The 21,809-nt window shown below is 41.8% G+C and overlaps 1 protein-coding gene across 2 annotated transcripts in view; it reads left to right on the top strand.

The window, feature by feature from the left end:
• The window catches only part of LOC148024453 (vacuolar protein sorting-associated protein, putative (DUF1162)), a 233,987-nt gene that overhangs the window by 185,435 nt on the left and 26,743 nt on the right, over positions 1-21,809 (top strand). For both annotated transcript variants that reach the window (XM_087694080.1, XM_087694079.1), the window contains exons 38-44: positions 9,566-9,876; positions 9,982-10,353; positions 10,448-10,526; positions 10,668-10,814; positions 10,944-11,048; positions 11,160-11,270; positions 11,508-11,612. In XM_087694080.1, the coding sequence (XP_087550206.1) occupies positions 9,566-9,876; positions 9,982-10,353; positions 10,448-10,526; positions 10,668-10,814; positions 10,944-11,048; positions 11,160-11,270; positions 11,508-11,612 (1,230 nt within the window). The remainder of the gene's footprint in view (positions 1-9,565; positions 9,877-9,981; positions 10,354-10,447; positions 10,527-10,667; positions 10,815-10,943; positions 11,049-11,159; positions 11,271-11,507; positions 11,613-21,809) is intronic.

The raw sequence follows: 21,809 nt of genomic DNA on the forward strand, positions 1-21,809 counted from the left end.
GCCGGATTTATTATCGAGGGAGGGTCGTGCACAATGGTTGGCTTGGAGGCTCTACCCATCCGCCAGCAGGTACTGGAGCCCACAACAGACCGCTTGGAGGTATGGGAGCTCATAGGGAGTCTTACTGGATGGCATATTTGGAAGGCCCGGTGTTAGGAGGTTTTCGGCGCTGGAATGGGATTTAGGAGAGTGGCTATGGTTGGCCACTGCGATCACCAAGAAACCACCTAGGTTTCTAGAGTACACTGCCTGGATTGGCAGATACGTACTGATGCAGGAGGATATGGATGGGGCGCCATCTGAGGCCGGATTTATTATCGAGGGAGGGTCGTGCACAATGGTTGGCTTGGAGGCTCTACCCATCCGCCAGCAGGTACTGGAGCCCACAACAGACCGCTTGGAGGTATGGGAGCTCATAGGGAGTCTTACTGGATGGCATATTTGGAAGGCCCGGTGTTAGGAGGTTTTCGGCGGATAGAAACTTTCAGTACAGGCAACCTTAGCAGAGCTCTGGAGCTCCATCATCCACTCCCTTTGCGGCTGATGGAATTAGGTGCAAGGCGAGTCAGGAGCTCCATTGTCATTTCATGCGCACTCGGGACGGCCATGATCTATTTTTTGTGATGCAGGGAGGCAGCCCCATTTGGCAATACCACCCCCCCCAATGGCTTCTTGCCCCCATCCCCGCCAAACTGCTTTGAGGGGCTTGTATACATGATGTATTTGTGACTTTACATTAGCTCCAGCTGGTTTGTTGAGCATGAGTACTCCGTTGTAATAAGTTTTTTTGAGTAATATAATCAGCCACATTTTACTTGCAAAAAAAGAAGATTCATCAAGTTCAGTATACAAACATCTTAGCCATACACATTCAACTGTAGTAGTGAAAGCTACCTTGTATTCAGCTTCATAAGACGATGTGGCAACAATGGATTGTTTCTTGCTAAGCCAAGAAATGCAAGATGAGCAAAGAAAGAAACAATTTCCACTTGTAGAATGCGGAGAATCAAGATCTCCAGCCCAATTGAAATCACTGTAAGCATGTAAGTGCAGCGGCCCCCTGTTGGCATAAAGCAATCCAAGAGTCCTAGTACCCTGCAAGTAATGGAAAACACACTTCACAGCTTGCCGATGTGACGTGTGGGCTGTGCATATATTTGCTTAGTGCTAAAACTACAAACTGAATATCTGGCATTGTGTTTCATAAATAAATGACGTCCAACTGTTGGACCATATGTATGAATGCCAAACATGCCACTGTTATCATGCACAGATAGCTTAAGTCCAATCTCCATTTGTGTACTTAGTGGCTTGCAATCTTGAAAGCCAAATCTTTCAAGGAGTTACCAATATATCTGGATTGTGACAATCTGATGCCCCTAGTATCATGAAGAAACTGAATGCCCAAATAGTAATACAAAGGTCCCAAACTTGACATTTGAAAAGTTTATTGCAAACTTTTCTTAAATACTGAAATCTAATCAACATGTGTCCCTATGGGCAGCAGGTCATCCACATAAATACAAATAATCAGCAAGGATTCCCCCTCTTTGCATATGTAGAGAGTAGACTCTAATGGGCTCTTAATGAATCCTTGGCTAAGGAAGGAGGCATCAATTTTGGCATACGAAGCTTCTGGAGCTTGCTTCAAATCATACAAAACCTTTTTTAGCTTGCATACCAAGTGTTCGGATCCTTCAATTGACAAACCATTGGGCTACTGAACATACACTTCTTCCTGAAGCTCCTCATGCAAAAATGTAGTTTTGATGTCAAGTTGGTGTACAATCCAACCATAATGGGTAGGCAATGCAACTATATACTTGATTTAAGTCATACAAGATGTAGGAGCAAATGTCTCCTCATAATCAATACCTTTCTTTTGCTTATGGCCTTTTGTCACAAGCCTAGCCTTGTACTTATCAATGGATCCATCGACTTTTCGTTTCAGCTTATAGATCCATTTAGTACCAATGGCTTTCTTTCCAACAGGCAATGTAACTAAATCCCATGTTTGATTCTTCATGATAGAATCAAATTCAGCTTGTATTGTTGCCATACAATTCACACTTTGTTGTGCATCCTCAAAAGAAATCAAGCTCGTCATCAAGTGTGTTTGTTGCCATAGCAAAGTCCATAGCATTAGCATGATCATGTAGATGTGTTTGTCCTCGAGCACGACCAGCATGAGGAGCATCCAAATGACTGTCTTGTAGAGTCTGCAAGTACTATGTAGGTATTTGTCTAGCCTCATGATTATGCGCATGCTCTTGATGAAAACCTCAAGTTCAGCATCTTGCTGAATATTCAGATCAGCCATAGTCTTAATTTTTGCATTATTTAATGGAGCAGCTGGCTCAGCATTTTGTTCATTTAATGAAGCTCCAATTGTATCACCAAAAGATATAGGTAGCAGCCCTTCAAACACATCATATGCAGTAGTATAGTGATGTGCAATGCCTTTTTGCTTTAAAAAATTATTCAGCAAGGAAGACATGTATTCCCCTGGTTGGTGCGAACGGAGAGTCTTAGTCTGATAGGCTGATTGATTTTCTACAAGTGCAGTGAAAGCTAAAAATGCATCATACACTTCTGACTTTTTCACCAATGAATAAACCCAACAAAAATTACTAAAGTTATTGATGAAGGTGACAAAATAATAACGTCCACCCAATGACTTTGTCTGCATGGGTCCATATACATTTGAATGAACAATCCACAACTTGGCTGTAGCTTTAAAAGCAACATCACGAGGAAAAAAAAACCAATGCATTTTTCCCAAAATGCACCCCTTATAAATGTGCTCAGCATGTCTCTCCAAGAGAGATAAGCCTTCCAACATTTGAGTATGTTGCATAAGCATCAAACTGCCATGGTTCACATGCCCCATGCGAGCATGCCATAACTCTGCTTGTGACATAACAGGAGTAATAATAGATCCCAAATAAATTGACTGATCAATCAAATGAGCATCTAACTCATAAAGTCCATGGTGTAACGTGCTAGTGAGTACAAAAGTGAAGAATTTTTTATCCTTGACCATGGATTGATAATCATCAAATGTGACTTGCATTCCATACTTTACTAAAGAAGAAATTAACAACAAATTCTTCTTTATCCGTGGCACATATAAAGCATCTTGCAAATGGAGAGTAGATCCATCAATGGCTTTCAAGACAATCTCTCTATTACCTCTAACAAGATAAGATGCATTGTTGGCACATTGCACTGATTTGCCAAGAGGAGCTGCAATAGTAGAGGTAAGCAAATCCCTGCGGGATGTAATGTGCTTGGAAGCACCATTGTCAACAAAGAACTAAGTGCTAGCATCTTCTGTAGAGCTCAATGCTCTATCTAGCCAAGAAGAATCATAACTGCAAGTGTAAAAACAATAGTCATGGTCAATGATTAATGACGTGCACTCTGTAGTAGTAGCAGTAGTAGGTGCATTTGAAACATATGTCCTAGGCTTCTTTTTCTCCTTGGCAATGTGTTTCTTGCATTTAGTGATGACACGTGCCGTTCTTGGGTTGTGTGCCCCCTTGCTTCTTGTTGTTTTGTGAAGTTCTTGAACTTCCAGAACTCTCTGGAGCATTCTTGCACTGGCTGCTCTTACTCTTCTGTCTTGCTATAAAAGCCTGTTTAGAAGCTATAACATGCACTCCACTATTCTTCCTTGTTTGCTCTTCTTTCAGCAACAAACTAACCAACTCAAGAAAGGTAAGTGGCTGCATAGAAATTCGCATTGTAAGATTCAATGCTGTGTGAAAGGCCAAATAAGAAGGTGGAAAAGAATTCACAGTAGTAGAGATCATTTGAGCATTAGAATAATACTTATCTATATTCATCAATTGCTTGTGCAAGTCATGAATTTTATTAAGATGATCTTGCATAGCAACACCTTCTACCATCTTCACATTTTTTTTCCAAGAAAAGAGAATTCTATTAATAACACCTTGGAGAAAGCCCTCTAAGGTAAATACAAAGTATAAGAAACTCTGTGAAGAGTAACTAAGTACATCAAAGATACAATGGTTGTGTGAACAACCAGTCTGGTGGGCTAAAGTGCTAGACCATCTGAGGGGTAGTATGAAAGGTGTCTGAATCCCAAATCCGTAGGAAGGCCTCTCTTTTCTTTCTCATTCTCTCAAACGTGCCTTGCAACCTTTCCCATCTCCCACAGAGAGCGTGGACTATCTCTGTCCAAATCCTCGATATAGACTCCCTAGTGGGTATATCCTAAAGATCAATGACCTAGCTACATCTCGTAGTCCTTATACACCAATCTATAATGCTGGAAATCAGCTCCCATCTGTGACATTGTCCCTGATTCCACTGTGTTTGTGAGTTGTTTGGGGTAGGGATCCTGCTCAAATGCTGTCCAATGATGAGAAAAGAAATGCTTCCTTGAGTGTCCTCCTAGCCACATGTTGGACCTCTATCTGTGACCCAAGCTATAGCCCCCCATGTTGCCACTATGGACTCCTAGCGACATGCTGACCCATTGTCTGTGACCCAAGCTATAGCCCCCCATGTCGCCACCATGGACTCTACTATACCATGGAATACTGTCCTAAGAGCTCTCCTCCCAATCTCTTGGGCTTTCGGACAGTCCCATAGGCAATGCCTTTGTGTCTCCTTTGGCTCACCACATCACGCGCATGCCATTGAGTCCCTGCCATATCCAAGCCAAGTGCCAGCTGCTAAACTCCTATGGGCTAAAGGCCATAGAAAGAGAGAGATCTTCTTGGGCCTGAAGCTATCATGTAGCTGCCTCCAAAAGTCATATAGGAACTCATCTAAGACTCCCTTTCTATGCCAATGAGGGGTGGTTGTAGGCTGTGCTCTAATCTTGCTCATCTGTATCCTCCGTCCCAATTTAGTAGTGTAGCCAAAGAAGGGGATGTTGGATTGCCAATCAAGGATGGGATCCCTCTACACCCACTCTCCTAGATCCCACTGAAGTCTCTCTAGAGGCCTCCTCCAGTATGCCCAATATCTCCATCCATCTATAAGACAAGTGGTTGGGTTTGGGTCTATGTGCCATTTTCTTTCAAAGTGTGCCACTACCCTGATTCTCTGCCTGGAGCAGCCAGTGAATGCTGTAAGGTCAAGGTCCTCTGGCTGGAGGCGGCCATCCTCCGGAACTGTGAAACTAAATGTCCTGTCTCTGCTAGATGCAATGACTACTAGAAGGATATCCCCTCTAGAGAAAAGACCAATCGAACTCTGAGAGGAAGCTGTGTCAGTTTGCCTATTTGGTGGAACCCCTTCCATCATGGCCTCAATCATAGCCCTGGTTCCCCTAACACCATGTAATGTCTTCCTTTGGGTCTCGTGTGGTAACTCCTGAAATGCAAACCACTCCCGCACTGATGTAGCGACATGTAAAGAGAATCTCCCCCATGATAAGTGTGTTTGCTGCCCAATGGTGTGGCTTGACTTTGATCTCAAATAATGATTAAAGAGAAGAGGCTGTCTCCTCATCTCTTGAATAGTAGTCGGGGGGAGTTGGTGGAGCCTTGGAGATACAGATCTCCAAGCTCTAATAATGGCCGCTGCAAATTTGACCTTGAAGCTCCTCCCTAAATCTCTAGTGCTGATCTCCTGGAATATCCAATGAATGCTGGGCTGCGCTGGTCCACCATGTGTAGGTGTCAAGTCCTCTAGCCTCCCCCATCAGAAGTTTCTTCTAGGGCTTCTCACTTGGAAGTAGACCCCGAACAATGAGCTTGACCATTAAGGCTTTGCTTTGACTATCTGTGTCTATGATCCCCAATCCTCCTCTGGATCTAGGATGTATGATGACATCTTCACATTTTCAAGCTCGTTCTTTAAGAAAGAAATGTGAGTATCATTTTTTCAAGCAAACATATGCTCAAGTGTAAGCCATGCTACTTGTGAAGTAGGAGGATACCAATTATGCGGGATTATAGACCGCTGAATTGACAATGCGATAAGTGATAATGCGTGGGCATCCCTAGTGTCCCAAGCATTTTGTGCAGTTGCTCTTTGGGGTGGTGGCTAAACCGGAGCTTGCCTTTGACCACGACCTCCTTGTGGAGTAGTAGTAGGAGCCATATCTCCAGGACAAACTTCTTCCCACTGACATAATCCTAAAGATTTTTTACAACAAGTACATTCTTCATCATGAAGGATCACAAAGAATAGTTATTGCCATCCAGTATATCCTGTTTAGATACATAAGTGAAGACAACACTTTGTCCTTGATTTGCTATGAGAAATGTCACCCTTCTAAAAGGCACAAGAGTAATAATAAAAGCTGGCCTGACCTGGACATCTGCAAATATCCAGAAATTATAGCAAATGCCAAGCTGTAATCAACTAAACCGTGTCACACTTGACCACTACTTTCTCAATGTGCTGAAATGTTTCCAGATTTCAGCAAGTAGCACGGTGTCCCATGCAAGAACAGTGCTCAGCAGCACTAAAAATACAAAATCCTCTAAATTTGACTGTCCAATATGCAGAGTTTTATTCAATTTCAGACTGAAACTTCAGTGTATATGCCAATGTTTGCTAACATACAAAAGGCCCAAGTTTTCTGACCCAAATTCCAACAAATTTCTGCAATTGGTGCACGAAAGCACATGGTGTAGCGGAAATGGACCTTTCCCTGTAAAAGCCCCTTGCTCTGGCTATGAAATTTTGAATAAAATGATAAAATATACCAGTGGCAACCGAGGATGTGCCAAGGACGAGCAGTGGACGATGAACTGTGGGTGCTGGCAATAGGGCAGGATGGTGGCGGTGGTTGTCTTGATAGGTGCAGAGCAAGTGGCGCTGCTTGACAGACTGGCAGTGCAGCCTGTGCTGTTGGACAGACTAGTGACTGGACGGGGGGGACTGCTACAGGGCGGCTAGAGTGGGTGCAGCCGGGCGGCTGCTGGCTGGGGAACTGGTGAGCCAGGTGTGGGAGTTGCAGGACAGGTGGTGGCTGTTGCTGCTGCTGGTGGACATGGTGCTAGCCTGGCATGGGAGGTGCAGGGCAGAGCTTTGGCAGCTACCGGATGGACTTGGTGCTCTAATACCACTTGTTGGATCGGAGATGGCAGCCATCAGCTCAGCAGAGTGTATAGACAGTACAGAGAGTGAGTGTGTGGTCATTGCTCGACATTTCATTAATTCCAAAGTGTATAACACAAGTTTAAAGTACAAACCCTAGAATTTAGGGTTGTGTAAGTGCCTTGAGGTGTGTTCACCACGAAAGTGTGTAATGTGTGATGAGTGACCGAACTGTGTGTCATAAATACACAAAAAAGAGCAATATGACTCGGGAAAAAACCTTTCTTATGACGAGTAAAAAGTGCCCTTGTGTCCTACTGTGGATCATTGACACTTCTATGTGAGCGCAGGCATGAGTAAAACCCGACACAAATGTAGGGACTGTGAGACTGAGAGAGGTGCCCCTATAGTGGGCACATGAGATGAGAGTCGCATCACAACCCAATAGATTGGATAGCAGCATGAGATGTACTTGGCCCTCCCCACTAGCTTTGGTAGCTAGGAGATACTTAGGAGCTTGTCTCAGGAGTCCCCACTTGCTATCACATCTTATGACCCCCATCCTCACTGATTGGAGGTAGATTTGCATAGCAATCTTGTACCTCACACGCATATAGTCCCACGTACCTAGATGGATATACTTGTATATATAATACATTGATTGCACACCCAGATGATGATGTAAGAAATTTACATGGTGCAATGAATAGAAACTTGGTAAGGAATAAAGAGTATACAACTATGTGAGAAGAATGGAAACTTCTTTATCTCCAAGCAAATTGATACAAAGATGGCTCTGTCCGTTTCTGTGGTTGTGCTGTGAAGCTTAGATGGCGATCTAGACAAAGGATTGGGGAAGAGCTTAAGGCTAGCTTGAGGAACTCTGACTTGGTGAAAGAGAGATTGATGATGGATTTTGAGGGGTCTTCCTTTTATAGCCTATGAAGGTAGTCTTGTCGCCCTATTCGACTATATTGTGACTCTTTTATAGCTAGCCAAGGAGGGAATATTCTTTTTATTGTTAGGCTAGCATCCCAAAATAGGGGGCCTTGGTAACTCCCACACCTCGCAAAACTTAACTTCTCTATCTAACCCAAAGGCTAGACCCACAAAGGTGACCTTATTCCCATCTGGTCACATTGATATATAAGTTAGGATCAACCGATTTCACACACAACTTCTCCTCATAATGGGGGCGTTGCAACTTTGAGGACCAGGGAATGTTGGTGGCACCTTACGAGGGTGGGTATTGAGCATATCTAATATTCCCCTCAATGTTCACACATAGGTGAACTACATCATTGGCCCAATGCCTAGTCTGTGAAGATGAACTCGAAGCAAATTCTTCGTAAGAGCTTTAGTGAAGCTATATGCTTCATTCCTCTGTGTTGAACAATAGACAAGCTCGATTATCGCATTCTCGGTCATTCGCGATCAAATCACACGCATAGTGATATTGGATTTTAATGTGTTTGGTGCACGTATGAAACACTAGATATGTGGCAATGGCGATGCAACATTAATTGTCACATGTTAGTATTGTTGGATATTTATGGTGCATTGCCATATGCCATAGGATCCTCCTTAATCATACTGCATCACATGTAAAATAAGCTACCTTGTACTTTGCTTCATTAGAAGACAATGCCATTGTTTGTTGCTTCTTATTGATTCAAGAGAAGATTTGTGAAACCCAAAGATAAATAATATCAAGAAACTGGCTTTTTGGAATCATTGTCGCTTGCCGAGCTCGAGTCACAGTTTTCCACAAGTGAGCTTTGGAAATTGGATGTAATAGCATAATCAAGAGTTTCCTTCAAGTATCTAACCACTTGCGTTACAACTTTCCAATGACTTTCTTGTAGTTTGTTTGAGAACTGTTCAAAACACCAACAGTTAAACTGATATGTGGCCTGGTGTAGCATAGTAGTGGCCGGGATGTTGGATGAACATCAGCCTATTTGGCAAATAGTAGCCTTATCCATCGGTCTACATCTTTTATCCTCGAATGTGAACAGGCTCCACTATAGTGGGGTGCGTGGTCGCAGGAAGTTGATTGTCCGATCAGCTACAGCCAGCCCTTGCCAGAAGGATACGTATCTTACTTCTTCAGCATAAGGCTGCTTGACCACCCTAGCCTAAGGGGGGTTAACACCTAGTTATTGAGGAATGCAAGGGTGTGACTAATCTGTGGGCATTGATCTTGGATGTCCAAAGATGTAACAGGGCCTGTCCCCAAACATATCTCTGAAAATGCAGTGCAGTGCACAGAATGTGTTCGCAGAGGTGACAGATGGGGGCTTTGAAGATGAAGATGATGGGCTAGAACTGGAACCAATGTGTGATATGCAATGTTGATCAGCATTGGACTCCATGTTCTAGTTAGAGTTGATGGATTTTTTCTCATTTGCTATTACTCATAAAGCACATATTAAGTTGTAAAGAAAGCAGTGTCTTACCAGGAAAAGAACAGAGAAGAATGGGATTCTGAATCTCTGTTTAAATGGTCTCTGTAATTATGTTATACGTGCTTGTGCAGGAAGTCCTCTTCGCATGTGCAAAAGGAGTTGCATTGCATATTCTGCAAGATACGGACCAGCGAAAGTTTCAACTGAATGTATCATATATACAAGTGGATAATCAGCTGCGCCATGCTCAGTATCCTGTAATGATTTCCACTGGTGTGCCTGTTGCAAGTGAAGGTTTTTCAACTGAAGGGTCAGATGAAATGGTCAAACAAGCATTAAGCCATACTGTGACTTCTGTTCACCATTCAGCACTCAATGTAGTGATTGCCAAATGGAGACATCTTACCAATACTGTAGATTGTTACCAGACCATAAATATGAGGTGCTCTGATCTCTTTAACAGTTGAACAAATTTCATTCCCTCTTTGATGTTTGTGAATATGGATGATCATCAGGAAGTTCTGATATTTTCTTTTGTGTTGTGAAGGATGGCTCAGCTTCAACTTCAGTTGGATGAACATATTATTTGCTACTTGGTGGACTTATTCCAAGGTTGGATGGAAACAGGACATTTTGTTGCCGATCGAGTGGTTTCTGGAAGTTGGAACCCTGTCAGGTCTCCCTCCATCTATAGCAGCAGTTCAATGACTCATAGATACAGCTTCATGATGGACTCCAAGTCAAATGGACTTTATTTTGTCAAAGTCTTAAATTGGAAAGAGCTCTTTAAATCTTGGCCTTCCTCACGAGCTGTAAAATGCTTACAAATGGATGACTTGAAGATTTTCCTTCTGAGTAGGGGAGGAAGGAAAGTCTACATTGAGACTTTGCATATAGCACCCGTTGAGGTGATTGTAAGGTTGGTCCATTTTTTTCTATGGCTGTTTCATTAGGCATCCAGTCTATAGGATACTTTCTTCTGCCAGAGCAGCTTATTTGAAGTCTTTGTACAGCTTCTCAACTGCAACATGGATGTTAAAGCATGGAACTGTTGACCAATCTCTGTTATGGAAAACAGGAACCCCTATACAGGTCATTTGGTGCTCTTAAAAACAAAAGTTCTATGCTTGAAAAGGAAGAGAAAGCAGACTGGCTTGATCATATCAGTGATTATAGATTGACATTTGAAATTTTGAAGGTTTGTGATTAACATGGGCAGCATTCTTCTCGCAGAGAGGATTGATGGCACTCATTGATGTGGAAGGAGCCCCATTCCAACTGCGTCAGCTTTCCCTTGCACATCCTCTGGCTAGGTGGCATGCAATCAAGGGCCTGATAATCAGGCACTATACCAGGCAACTTTTACATGAGATTTATAAGGTTGGTCAGTCAGCTTCTTTCCTTCCTTTCACGATTATTTTTCAAAACAATTTTATTGCTGTAAAAGCAGCAGTGGCTGTAAAAGAAGCAGTTTCTTGAAGCATGCCCCTTGGTACATTTTTGAAACAGATTGTTGGATCTGTGGGTTTTCTTGGAAATCCAATGGGATTCATGAGAAGTCTAGGATCTGGTGTAAAAGATTTTGTGTCTGCACCTGCAAAGAGTCTTTTTCAGGTCAGGTTACACATGTTGCCCAGTTAGAACTTTACATGTCATAATGACTCAGTTCTTCAGCAAGACGCACATTTCAATAATTTTGCAGTTGTTGATTTGAAATTTTAACAGAGCCCGAAGCAAGTCATAGAAGGTGTTGCTCAGGGGACCCAAAGTCTTCTTAGTAATACAGTGTTCGCAGTTAGCAATGCTGCAACCTTGATGAGCAGGGCTGCCCGAAAGGTCAGATGTGTGCCATGAGATAATTTTTATTGATGAATGTTCAGAATCTGTGTGGATGTGATGATATGGTTTTTTAATGGCACATTCATTGGGATTACCCTGATTGAGTACCAAATATAATTTGGCTGTCTAGGAAAGAAGAAAATAGATGTGCCTTTTGGAAAGGAAGTATGCACTTTTCAACTTCTTGATTGTATGTTTTTATGTGCTACATCTGAATTCCAATTGGAAATCCAGGGTGTCACAGCTTTTGATCTGAATAATGACTATACATCAGAGGTGAAAAGAGATCAGCAGGAGTATAGATTTCAGGAATATGGTGTGTTAAGCGAGCTGTTTGAGGTGAGGATATCTTTATCATTTCCAAAAGTTCAATTTTTCTTATTTGCTTGGATCTTATATTCGATTAACCATTTACCTATTCACAGTTAGAAATGATGTAAACTGACATAGCCTATGAAATCTGGTTTTTCTTTTCTGAAAGAACAGAAAACTATATATCAATGAGCACCTCCAAATATGAACCCGGAGGTGAAATTACAGTAACAGCTCTGTATAGGACTTCAGAGTGAATAATTTTCAGACACTGAAGGAAGTCTAACACATGGGCTGTGCAAAAAGCCAGAGTCTGGACTTTGGTTTTTTACAATGACTGACTTTGTACGACTTTAGGTGAGAGAAGGTGCATAAAATTACGAAAAAAAAAAGAAAAAAAAGAAGGTGCATAAATGCCAAGTCTGTAGAAGCCTCTCCTCCTCAAGTGTCACTCACTAGTCTCTCCTATTTCCCTCAGAGTGCAAACTATCTTTGTCCAAACTGCGGAGAGAGTCTCCACAGTCGATCAACTGTTTACACAACGGCCTAAACAGGCTTATGTATTATTCCACCCTGAGGAAAAAACAAAAGAATGAGCTCTCAGTGTGACTCAAAGAACAGAATGAGCAAGTGAATGAACAATCGCTAGGGATGTTTTGGCAACAAAATGGAGGTGAACACTCGAATGACGATGAGTAGGGATCAAAACTGATGAGGCAAGAAGCTCTGGATCTCAGTCTAACCATACTTGCCATAGGGGATCTCCTAGTGTCAATGTCTCCATCCCAATCTGAATTAGAAGGCCTCAGGAGTGCAACTCTTCTATGAAACCTTGTGAAATAAAGAAAGAATCATTCTGGTGGTATGATGCATGGGGGGGCCTGCTTCAAACCATACAAGGTCATCCGCAAGTGATAGACATGCTTAACATAGCACACAATAGGCTGCTGCCCTATAAATGTCTTTCTCTTGAATCTCATCCTTCAAGAGGGTACTTTTGACACCCATCTTGTGTATTGGCAGACCATGATGGTGTGCAAGAATTAACATGCATGCCATGGGACCAAATATCTACTCATACTCAATCCAAGGGACCAAACCTCTCTATGATCCACTTCAGTCAAATCATCTTCCTTTTACCTCTCCAGTGTACCATTGAGCCAAACTTCACATTGAAGATTCACTTCAATCATTTTCATGTCAGAGGGTCTGTCCACCAAGATTCACTTCCATCAGTTTCATGTGGGAGGGTCTCTCCACCAAGATCCATGTATGGTTCTTGCAATAGAATCAAGCTTCATCTCCATAGCCTATCTCCACTCAGACAAACACAACCTCTTTAGGAATACAACGATAGGATGGGATCATGAGAAACATGAAGTGCTGATTAAGAAATGCTTTAGCTATTCGGAAAACCTTCGCACATACATCTGTTAAGCATATGCATAAGAAGTCCTGTCATCTTATCTCTAGCATGTATTAAGTGCTCTACTACAAAGCCATCATGATCCTGTGCGTGCTTGTGGGACGCGTGTCAGTAGCCTCTCATTGCATGCTTGCTATGAACCAAGTGGGTACTTGTGGGCAAGGCTATCGTGGATTGAGAGTAGGGTGACCCACCACTCACTATAGGTTGGCTTCATACTACCCCATGTTTCAAGGGATATAAAGGGTATGTTTGGACAATGCTTACTGAACAATGGCCAAACCTCTCTAAATTCTTGGCCTAATGTTTCTGGAGACATAATGGCTGCGCTTGGACAATGCTCAGTGAAAAGTTGCCAAGCCTCTCTAGAGTCCTAGCTCAAGAATAACTATACAGGTTTCTTTCAAGTGGCTAAGCAAGCTCTCTTACTTGGTTGTGTGAGGCATGCGAAGAGTAGTTTTGCTTGTATGTCGGTAGTGAATCCTAATGCCACCTCTCTCTTTAAATGGGCTCTCATTTGGTGAGACACATCAACATACCAATTATCTTGAGGCATCGACCTTGAGGAAGCTCTCTGTGTGGGCTGTGAATGTGAAAAGGCCACACCTAGAGCTGTAAGTAAAGCCTCACCTAATTGCTCTGCAATCTTAGATTACTATATGTGGGGTTTGGCATCATATAACAATATGAACATCTTTATAAACTAGAAACCCTCTGTTATTTTGGAGAAGTAACTCATGGTGGGGCAAGGGGGAGGGGAAAGGAGAGGAAAAGGAGGAGCAAGGGAGGAAGATGGAGAGCGAGGAGGAGGAGGAGGATGATGATGAGGATGATTGTACGATGGTGAAGTGCGTTGTGTAGATATATATGACATCTATGCATGGTATCCTTAAGAGATGAGACATATATAAAGAAATACCAAGTGCTAAATAAAAATGCATTTCATGGTTACCATGCCTCTTGGATATCTATTGATTGGGTTTATCGACCCAAAATATTCTATTGGTGCTCTTTTTGGTACTATCACTAAGGACATTTGATTTAGCTAAATTTTGTCACAGACGTTTCTAGAAAAATGCTTTGTAGACACGATAATGGGTCTTCTTGCAGTAAACAATTTCAAAACACTTCAGGGACATATGTCTTTCTAGGGTGAGGCAGGCATCAGGCCTTTGCCTCAAAAGGCAAGATAAGAGAGGTCACCAAAGAAGGTGCAATGCTTTGCAGGGAAGAAAATTACACAGACAAAAGAGAACATGCACATAAGGTGAGTAAAGGGAGGGAGAGGTTGGATTGAGACAACAGAAACAAGTAGAAGAGAGTATCATAGACTTACTGCCCCAAACGGCAACAATGGTACCAGCCCACTAGCCACCTACATGAGTGGCTCCCTAAGAGCTTGAGTCAAATGCTTCCCTAACTTTTTGCACCTAGGGTGATTGATCCCTACTTAAAGGCCAACATCTCTAGCCTTGCAAGAGACATATAGACTTGCATCTGTTAGATTTATTTATCCCTGTGTGTGAACACACGTTATTGTGTGTAACAGTGTGTGTTTGGGTGTCAACACCTTTTACTCCAATTAGCATTTAATAAGGTTCAAATGTGTAGGTGGATACCTCAGCCTATACATTCAGGCCTGATCACTTGAAATTTCATAACAAACTATTATATCAATCTCTCTCTCTAACATGGAGCTTCACCCTCCATAGCCCGTTGGTCCATCTTCATGAGCTCCATACCCAACAGTGGTATCAGAGCAGAAGATCCATTCTCAGTCCCCAAGGCTTCAGCCACAGAAGAAGAAGTAGAAGAAGAGGAAGATGAAGATGCTCCCTGCTACAATTGCAGCCACCACCTGAAATTCCAAGCAGCCTCTCCACTTCTTCACCTTGCCTTTTGTATTGCTTGTCCGGTGCTTCTACTGCAGCCTTCATCCCATTCAGCAACTTTTGTCTGCCCTATTTTCACAGGTCACTACTCCCACAGCCACCGTCTGCTCTATTGTGGGGCTGCTTGACACACTGACCTGCTGCCTGTCTAAGCCACATAAATATACTGCCTGCTGTGATGCGCCACCGAGCTAGAAATCTCAGATCGCAGCTACCCTGACATCCTGCACTCAGCAGTGTCCGTGTTCCCTCTGCCCTGGTCCGACGGACCTGACCCGTTCAATGTGTCAAGCTGCCCACGTGCCGCCTGCCCGCAAATTGTTCCTGGTCAATGTGCTGCTTGACCCTTCCATCCTGCCAGAGATAAGGTTTTAATTAAAACCTTATTAGTTAAAGTTTAAAACTTTTACTTGAAGGGGCAGTTCACGTGCAATTCAGCTGTGATAAAAAATTCCTCAAATTTCATGAACAAAATTTGGGCCTTCTTCAATCTGAGCCGGAAATCTCAAAATTTCTTCTCCAAACTAAGGGGCAGTTCACATGAAATTAGGGATTTTTGATTTTTATCAAAATTTCTCATCATCCATCCAATAAGATTGGGGCTTTTCAAATCTGTGCCTACTTTCTTCACATTTCTTAATCAAATTTTCATACCTTTTTCAATTTGAGCTCTCTCCATGGCATCCACTGTCATGAGGACATGTATTTCTGAAACCTCACTTAACATGTGGATTAATTTTTAATCACATGATTAAGTAAATGTTGCACATGTGAGGTGCAACTGGGGTTAAAGTAAATTTACGAGCCCGGGACCCGAAGAAATCATAGAATGTCAAAAGCAAAAGTTGCTATAAGTTATGCCGCACAAGTACTTGGTGGTTTTTGGTGCCAATTGTTGGCCTAGGCCATCCATTTGGCCATAAGTGTTAGTTGGTAATACTAGAGAGGTGGCAGTTGTTGGCTTAGGTCATCCATTTGGCCATAAGTGTTAGTTGGTGATACTAGAGAGGTGGCATTTAATGGTACCTAACGCCAATCTGATGGTTAAAGATGGCGCAGAGACACTCGGGATTGGAAGTTGCCTAGCCAATTTAATTATTGGCCAGTTAGATTATTTTTCAGGGCATCAAAATAGTTATTAGATTAATTTTCAGTATTTGAAAAACTGAAAATCAATATTAAATTATGAAAAATGCTGAAAAAACCATTTGGGAAGGCTGCCACTTGTCAAAAACGCCCATGTAAGACTGAAAAACGTCTTTAGAAGTTGGAGAGAGGCATTTTTATAAATTCAGCCAACAAGAGAGAGGGAAGGAAGGCTGCTGGTCTGATTTGCAGCCATTGGAGGGCGTTCTGAGATTGCCAAGGACAAGAGAAGACCAATCAACAACAGGAGATAGCATCTACAAGTTATTGAGACAAGGCAGCGGTAGTAAATGATTGATTTTCTTTAGTTCTTTGCATCTACAAGCTGTTGTGACAGGGCAGCAATTGCATTTGAGTGATTTTCAGTCATTCTTCACGACAAAACTCTAAATTCTCTCTCATCTCCAGCAATGGAACCATGTAACCAGCCTTCCTTCCATGGATGGGTGGTAAATTCCTGATTAGAACTTACTTATAGCAGCAAATAATTAATGCAATTCTGAAAATACAAATTTACCTACTGATCTTGGACAATGCATATCCGATTGGTCCCAAAATTGGCGCCCCTTTCGGTATTTCATTAGCTTTATTGAAGAAGAAGTTGATTTACAATGGGATTCTCCCAATCCCTTTCGGTATTCCAACTCTGCTTACTGTGATGAATCACTGGCAAGTGTTTAATCTGATTTGCCCCTTGATTCAGGCAATCAATTAGCCTTCACCCACTTCAAATACGATGGAAATGCCCCAATTCAATGGCTGATTGGTCCTCCATCTGAATTTAGCTGAAATTCACTTTGAGCCTTGAAAAATCCAAGTCTTGGAGCTTCCAATTTTTGACATGCTTCCCGAGGCTATTGCTAAATCCTAGTTTCTGCTGTAAATTAGGGTTTACAACAGAGAAATTTGCAATTTCTCAGCGTCCAAGGGTCCAAATGCTGAGATCTTCGTAGCAAGGCTATGAAATGGAACTAGATATAAACCATAGGAAATTGAGCGTGCCAAATAACAGCAAGAAACAACAAGCCAGATATAATCTAATAATAAAGTGATCACCTACTGATTTGAGAATTGATCACAAAGTGTTGCAAATATGATCCCAAATTGATCACAAACGCAATGCAAAAACTGACCAATAATCAATGCAAAAACTGATGCACAATTGATCCAAAAAGTGGCCATAAATGGTTCTCAAGCTAATAAAAAACTGAGCTGAAACCGATGAAAATTTTTGTCTCAAAATTGAGGCAAAATTCATACTAAATCGATCATAAGTTGATGCAAAAGTATAGTTTCAATTCCCAGGTGAAATTCATACTCATTTGCATACATCTCACAGTGACTAGTACAGTAAGTAGTGATCTCATGGCAAACATACTCTTAGTGCAGTAACTTGGATGCCTGCTGAATATATTCAAGATCCACTACATAGGAGAGCTGTCCATAATTGGAGGGGGGCAAGTGCTACCTCCCCCTTGAGCATTCGGCAATACTCCGGACCCTTGCTTTGCTAAACGTGACAGAGCCTGAACTAAAGTCAACTCTAACTGAAAGGCATCCAGGTAAAGGTGCAACAACTGAGAATGGTCTGCCAAGTCATCCTCTTCCATCCATTTGGCATCTATTCGTGAATAATTCTGAAACTCCACCAAGTATCTCCCGAAAACTTTACCTTTGACCTTTCTTTCCTTATGTGCCAAAATCTACTCAGGTACCAAAATCTCATCTAGCTTCTCAAATTTAGGCTGAATTTCAGCAGACACATCCTCTGGCACATCACCATGAATAGGCCTCAACAGACTGACATAAAAGGCATTGTGTATCTGCGAATGTGGAGGCAATTTCAGCCAATATGCCACATCGCTGATCTTCTCCAATACTTAGAAGGGCCCATAGTATCTCATATTTAACTTCCGATACAATCTTTGTCTTCCTTTCATCTTTTTCAGTCTTGCCTTTTCAAAACACAGCAACACATAATCACCCTTTGCAAACTACAAAGCATGTCTGTGGCGATCAACTGCCCTCTTTTACTTTTTTTTCGATCTTTGAAGTGCATATTTTATCTTTGCATAGGCCACATCCCAGTTTTACACATAACGATCAGCCTCAAAGATCTTATTCTTAGTTTGTAGAATAGGTGGTACCTTCTTGCCACCCTCAACCGCCTCAAATGGAGCTTTGCTCCTAGAACTATGCATTGTGTTGTTGTAAGCAAACTCAACCAAGGGCAAGTACTGCTCCCACTGTGTCTTATGGTCTGAAACATAGCACCTCAAAAGATCTAACACTGTGGAATTTTCTTCCTCAGACTAACAATCTGTTTGCGAAGAATGATGAGAACTTCAGTGTGGTACCCATATTCTCAAACAAGCCCTTCCAAAATAAATTGGTCATCCAGGGGTCTCGATTACTAATGATCGACTCTGACATACCATGATACTTTAAGATGTGTTGCAAAAACGATTGTGCCATATGACCAGCCTTATTTTCTTTCTCACGGGAATGAAATAGGCTTGGAAGCTAAAAAATAAAGTCCATTGTAATGCTCTGCCAAGGCCTTTTTGGAATAGGCAAGGGCTGCAACAAACCCGGCATGTTCTGCCTATCTTGCTTTACCTTCTGGCATACGATGCATGTCTTAACAAATTGTTCCACATCATGCCTCAAAGTTAGCAAATGAAAGAAATGCTTCATTGCCTTGACCGTGGCATCAATACCTGTGTGTCTTGCATATGAAGGAACATGACTTTCAGTGATAACTATAGGCCTTAACTGCTTTGTGACACATAGTTATCCATGCATCATCAGAAATCCATCTCTTAGCATAAAGTGTTTATGCCTCTGGCCATTGCAAAGCTGATCATAAACATTAGCAAAGTCCGAATCAACAACATATTGCTCATTCATGGCATCCAACTCAGTGTGATAAACCATGTTGATGGTTGAAATTTGTGGGTTACGTGACAGTGCATCAGCCACAACATTTTCTTTACATGTATATACAATCTGAAAATGAAACACAGAGAAAGTATGGCCATCTCATATGCTTCTCTGACAACTTTGTCTGCGTTAGAAAGTACCTCAAAGTTTGATGGTCTGTTTGCAATGTAAAATCAGCCCCCAGCAAATAATGTTTCCACGTAGATAGTGCATGAATTACAACCAAGAGCTCTTTCTCATAGACCTACAAATTCTTTTCTGCACGTGGAGAATTCGGCTCTCATAAGCCACAACTCGGCCGTCTTGCATAAGAACAGCCCCAATGTTGTTACCATATGCATCACATTGAACTATAAATGACTTTCTTAGATCGGGCAACACAAGTACAGAATCTGAAGTCATCTTTTTCTTCAACTTTTCAAATGCTGAAATTTCCACTGTTGTCCATCTAAATGGCACATCCTTCTTTTGCAAAGCATGCAATGGAGATGCAATTTCAGCAAACCCACGTACATACTTCTTGTAGTAAGAACATAGACCCAAGAAGCTGCGGATCTCATGCACATTCCTGGAAGGTGGCCATGATTATATTGATTCAACCTTTGCAGGGTCCATGCGAATACCATTAGCCGATACAATATACCCTAAGAAGTGGTTTTCATGCAAGAAGGATTCACTTTTCTTGTCATTGATGTTTTAGCCATGGTTTATACTTGGTTATGCTATGCTATGGGTTGGATTTGCCAGATGAGTTGAGCTCATGAGAAATGGACATGTGAAATGATAATTTGCCAATGTTTTTGAGATTCTTTGTGAGTCTTATGCTATGTTATGTTGGCTAGTAATTTTCAGTATATATTGGTATAGGAATGGTTGAACAACAGTGCGCAATGTTGTGTTGACTATGATGCTCTATGGAAATTCCAGTGTAGTAGTTTGCTTTTGATGCATTTGGCAGTGCAATCGAGGACGATTGCAAGGATTTCAAGGGGAACGGCTATCATGAGGAGATGTATTTTTGAAATCTCACTTAACATAATTTTTAATCACATGATTAAGTAAATGTTGCACATGTGAGATGCAACTGGACTCCAAGAAATCACGGAATGTCAAAGGCAAAAGTTGTTATAAGTTATGTTGTACATGTACTTAGTAGTATTTGATACTAGTTGTTGGCCTAGGGCATGCATTTGGCCATAAGTGTTAGTTGGTGATATTAAAGAAGTGACGTTTCATGATACCTAATGCCAATCTGATGGTCAAAGATGGCGTAGAGACACTCGGGAATGGAAGTTGCCTAGCTAATTTAATTATTGGCTAGTTAGATTATTTTTTAGGGCACCGAAATAATTATTAGATTAATTTTCAATATTTAAAGACCGAAAAATAATATTTAATTATAAAAAATGCTGGAAAAACCATTTGGGAAGGTTGCCACTTGTAAAAAATGCCCATGCCAGACTGAAAAACGTCTTTAGAGGTTGGAGAGAGACATTTTTATAAATTCAACCTACAAGAGAGAGGGAAGAAAGGCTTCTAGTCTGACTTGCAGCCATTGGAGGACCTTCTGAGGTTGCCAAGGGCAGGAGAAGAGCAATCAACAGTAGGAGATAGCATCTACAGGCTGTTGAGACAGGGTACTAGCAGTACATGACCGATTTTCTTCAGTTCTTTGCATCTACAAGCTTTTGTGGAAGGGTAGCAGCTGCATTTGATGGATTTTCAGTTATTCTTTGTGACAAAACTCTGAACTCTCTATCTCTACATCTTTCTCTCTCATCTCCGAGCCATTGCACAGCCTTGCTCCGAAGATCTCAGCATTTGGATCCTTGGAGGCTGAGAAATCTTTGCCTTGAACCCTAATTTACAACAAAATTTAGGGTTTAGTAGTAGCCTCGGGAAATAGCCTCCGGAAGCGTGCCAGAACTTAGAAGCTCTAAGACTTGGATTTTCCAAGGCTGAAGGTGAATTTCAGCTAAATTCAGATGGAGGACTAGTCAGGCATTGAGTTTGGGGCAGTTCTATCGTCTTTGAAGTGGGTGAAGGCTAATTGATTGCCGGAATCAAGGGGCAAATCAGATTAAAGACTTGCTGGTGATTCATCACAGCAAGGGGAGTTGGAATACCGAAAGGGATTCGGAGAATCCCATTGTAAATCAACTTCTTCTTCAATAAAGCTAAAGACATATCGAAAGGGGCGCCAATTTTGGGGCCAATCGGGTGCGCATTGTCCAAGATTAGTAGGTAAATTTGTATTTTTAGAATTGTATCAATTGTTTGCTCTTGTAATTAAGTTGCAATCAGGAATTTACCACCCATCCACGGAAGGAAGGCTGGTTATATCTAGCATCCGGATGTCGAGATATGACATCACAATTGAAGAATTCACTGGCATTGGCTTTTCCATCTACAATACAGGTTTAGCTCATAGTTATGCGAGAACATGCATGGAGAGTCGTCTCCACTAAGGAGCTAGAGCATGTTGGGGGCAATGCAGAACTTCGTCAAGAATGGCTTGAGAAGAGTGAAAGCGCACTTGCCATGATCGGGTTTGGCCCCTTTGACAACCTTCTTTATCCCCTTGATCTTACAAAAACGGCAAGACAGGTATGGGATGGCCTTCAAAACACGTTTGAGCGAGATATTAATAATTCAAGATTATTTATAAAGATGCAATTGTTTGGTATCTATTGCAATACTCCAAGGACTCTTAAGTAGCATCTCGATCATTGAAGTGTTCTTTACCAACAATTGACCACTCTCAATAGTCTTCTCGATGATGATTATAAAGAGGCTACACTTTTTAATAGCCTTATG

The sequence above is a fragment of the Lygodium microphyllum genome, chromosome 15 (genome assembly GCF_053477565.2).
Source record: "Lygodium microphyllum isolate KBCC chromosome 15, Lygodium_microphyllum_v1.1.10, whole genome shotgun sequence".
Classification (NCBI taxonomy): Eukaryota; Viridiplantae; Streptophyta; class Polypodiopsida; order Schizaeales; family Lygodiaceae; genus Lygodium; species Lygodium microphyllum.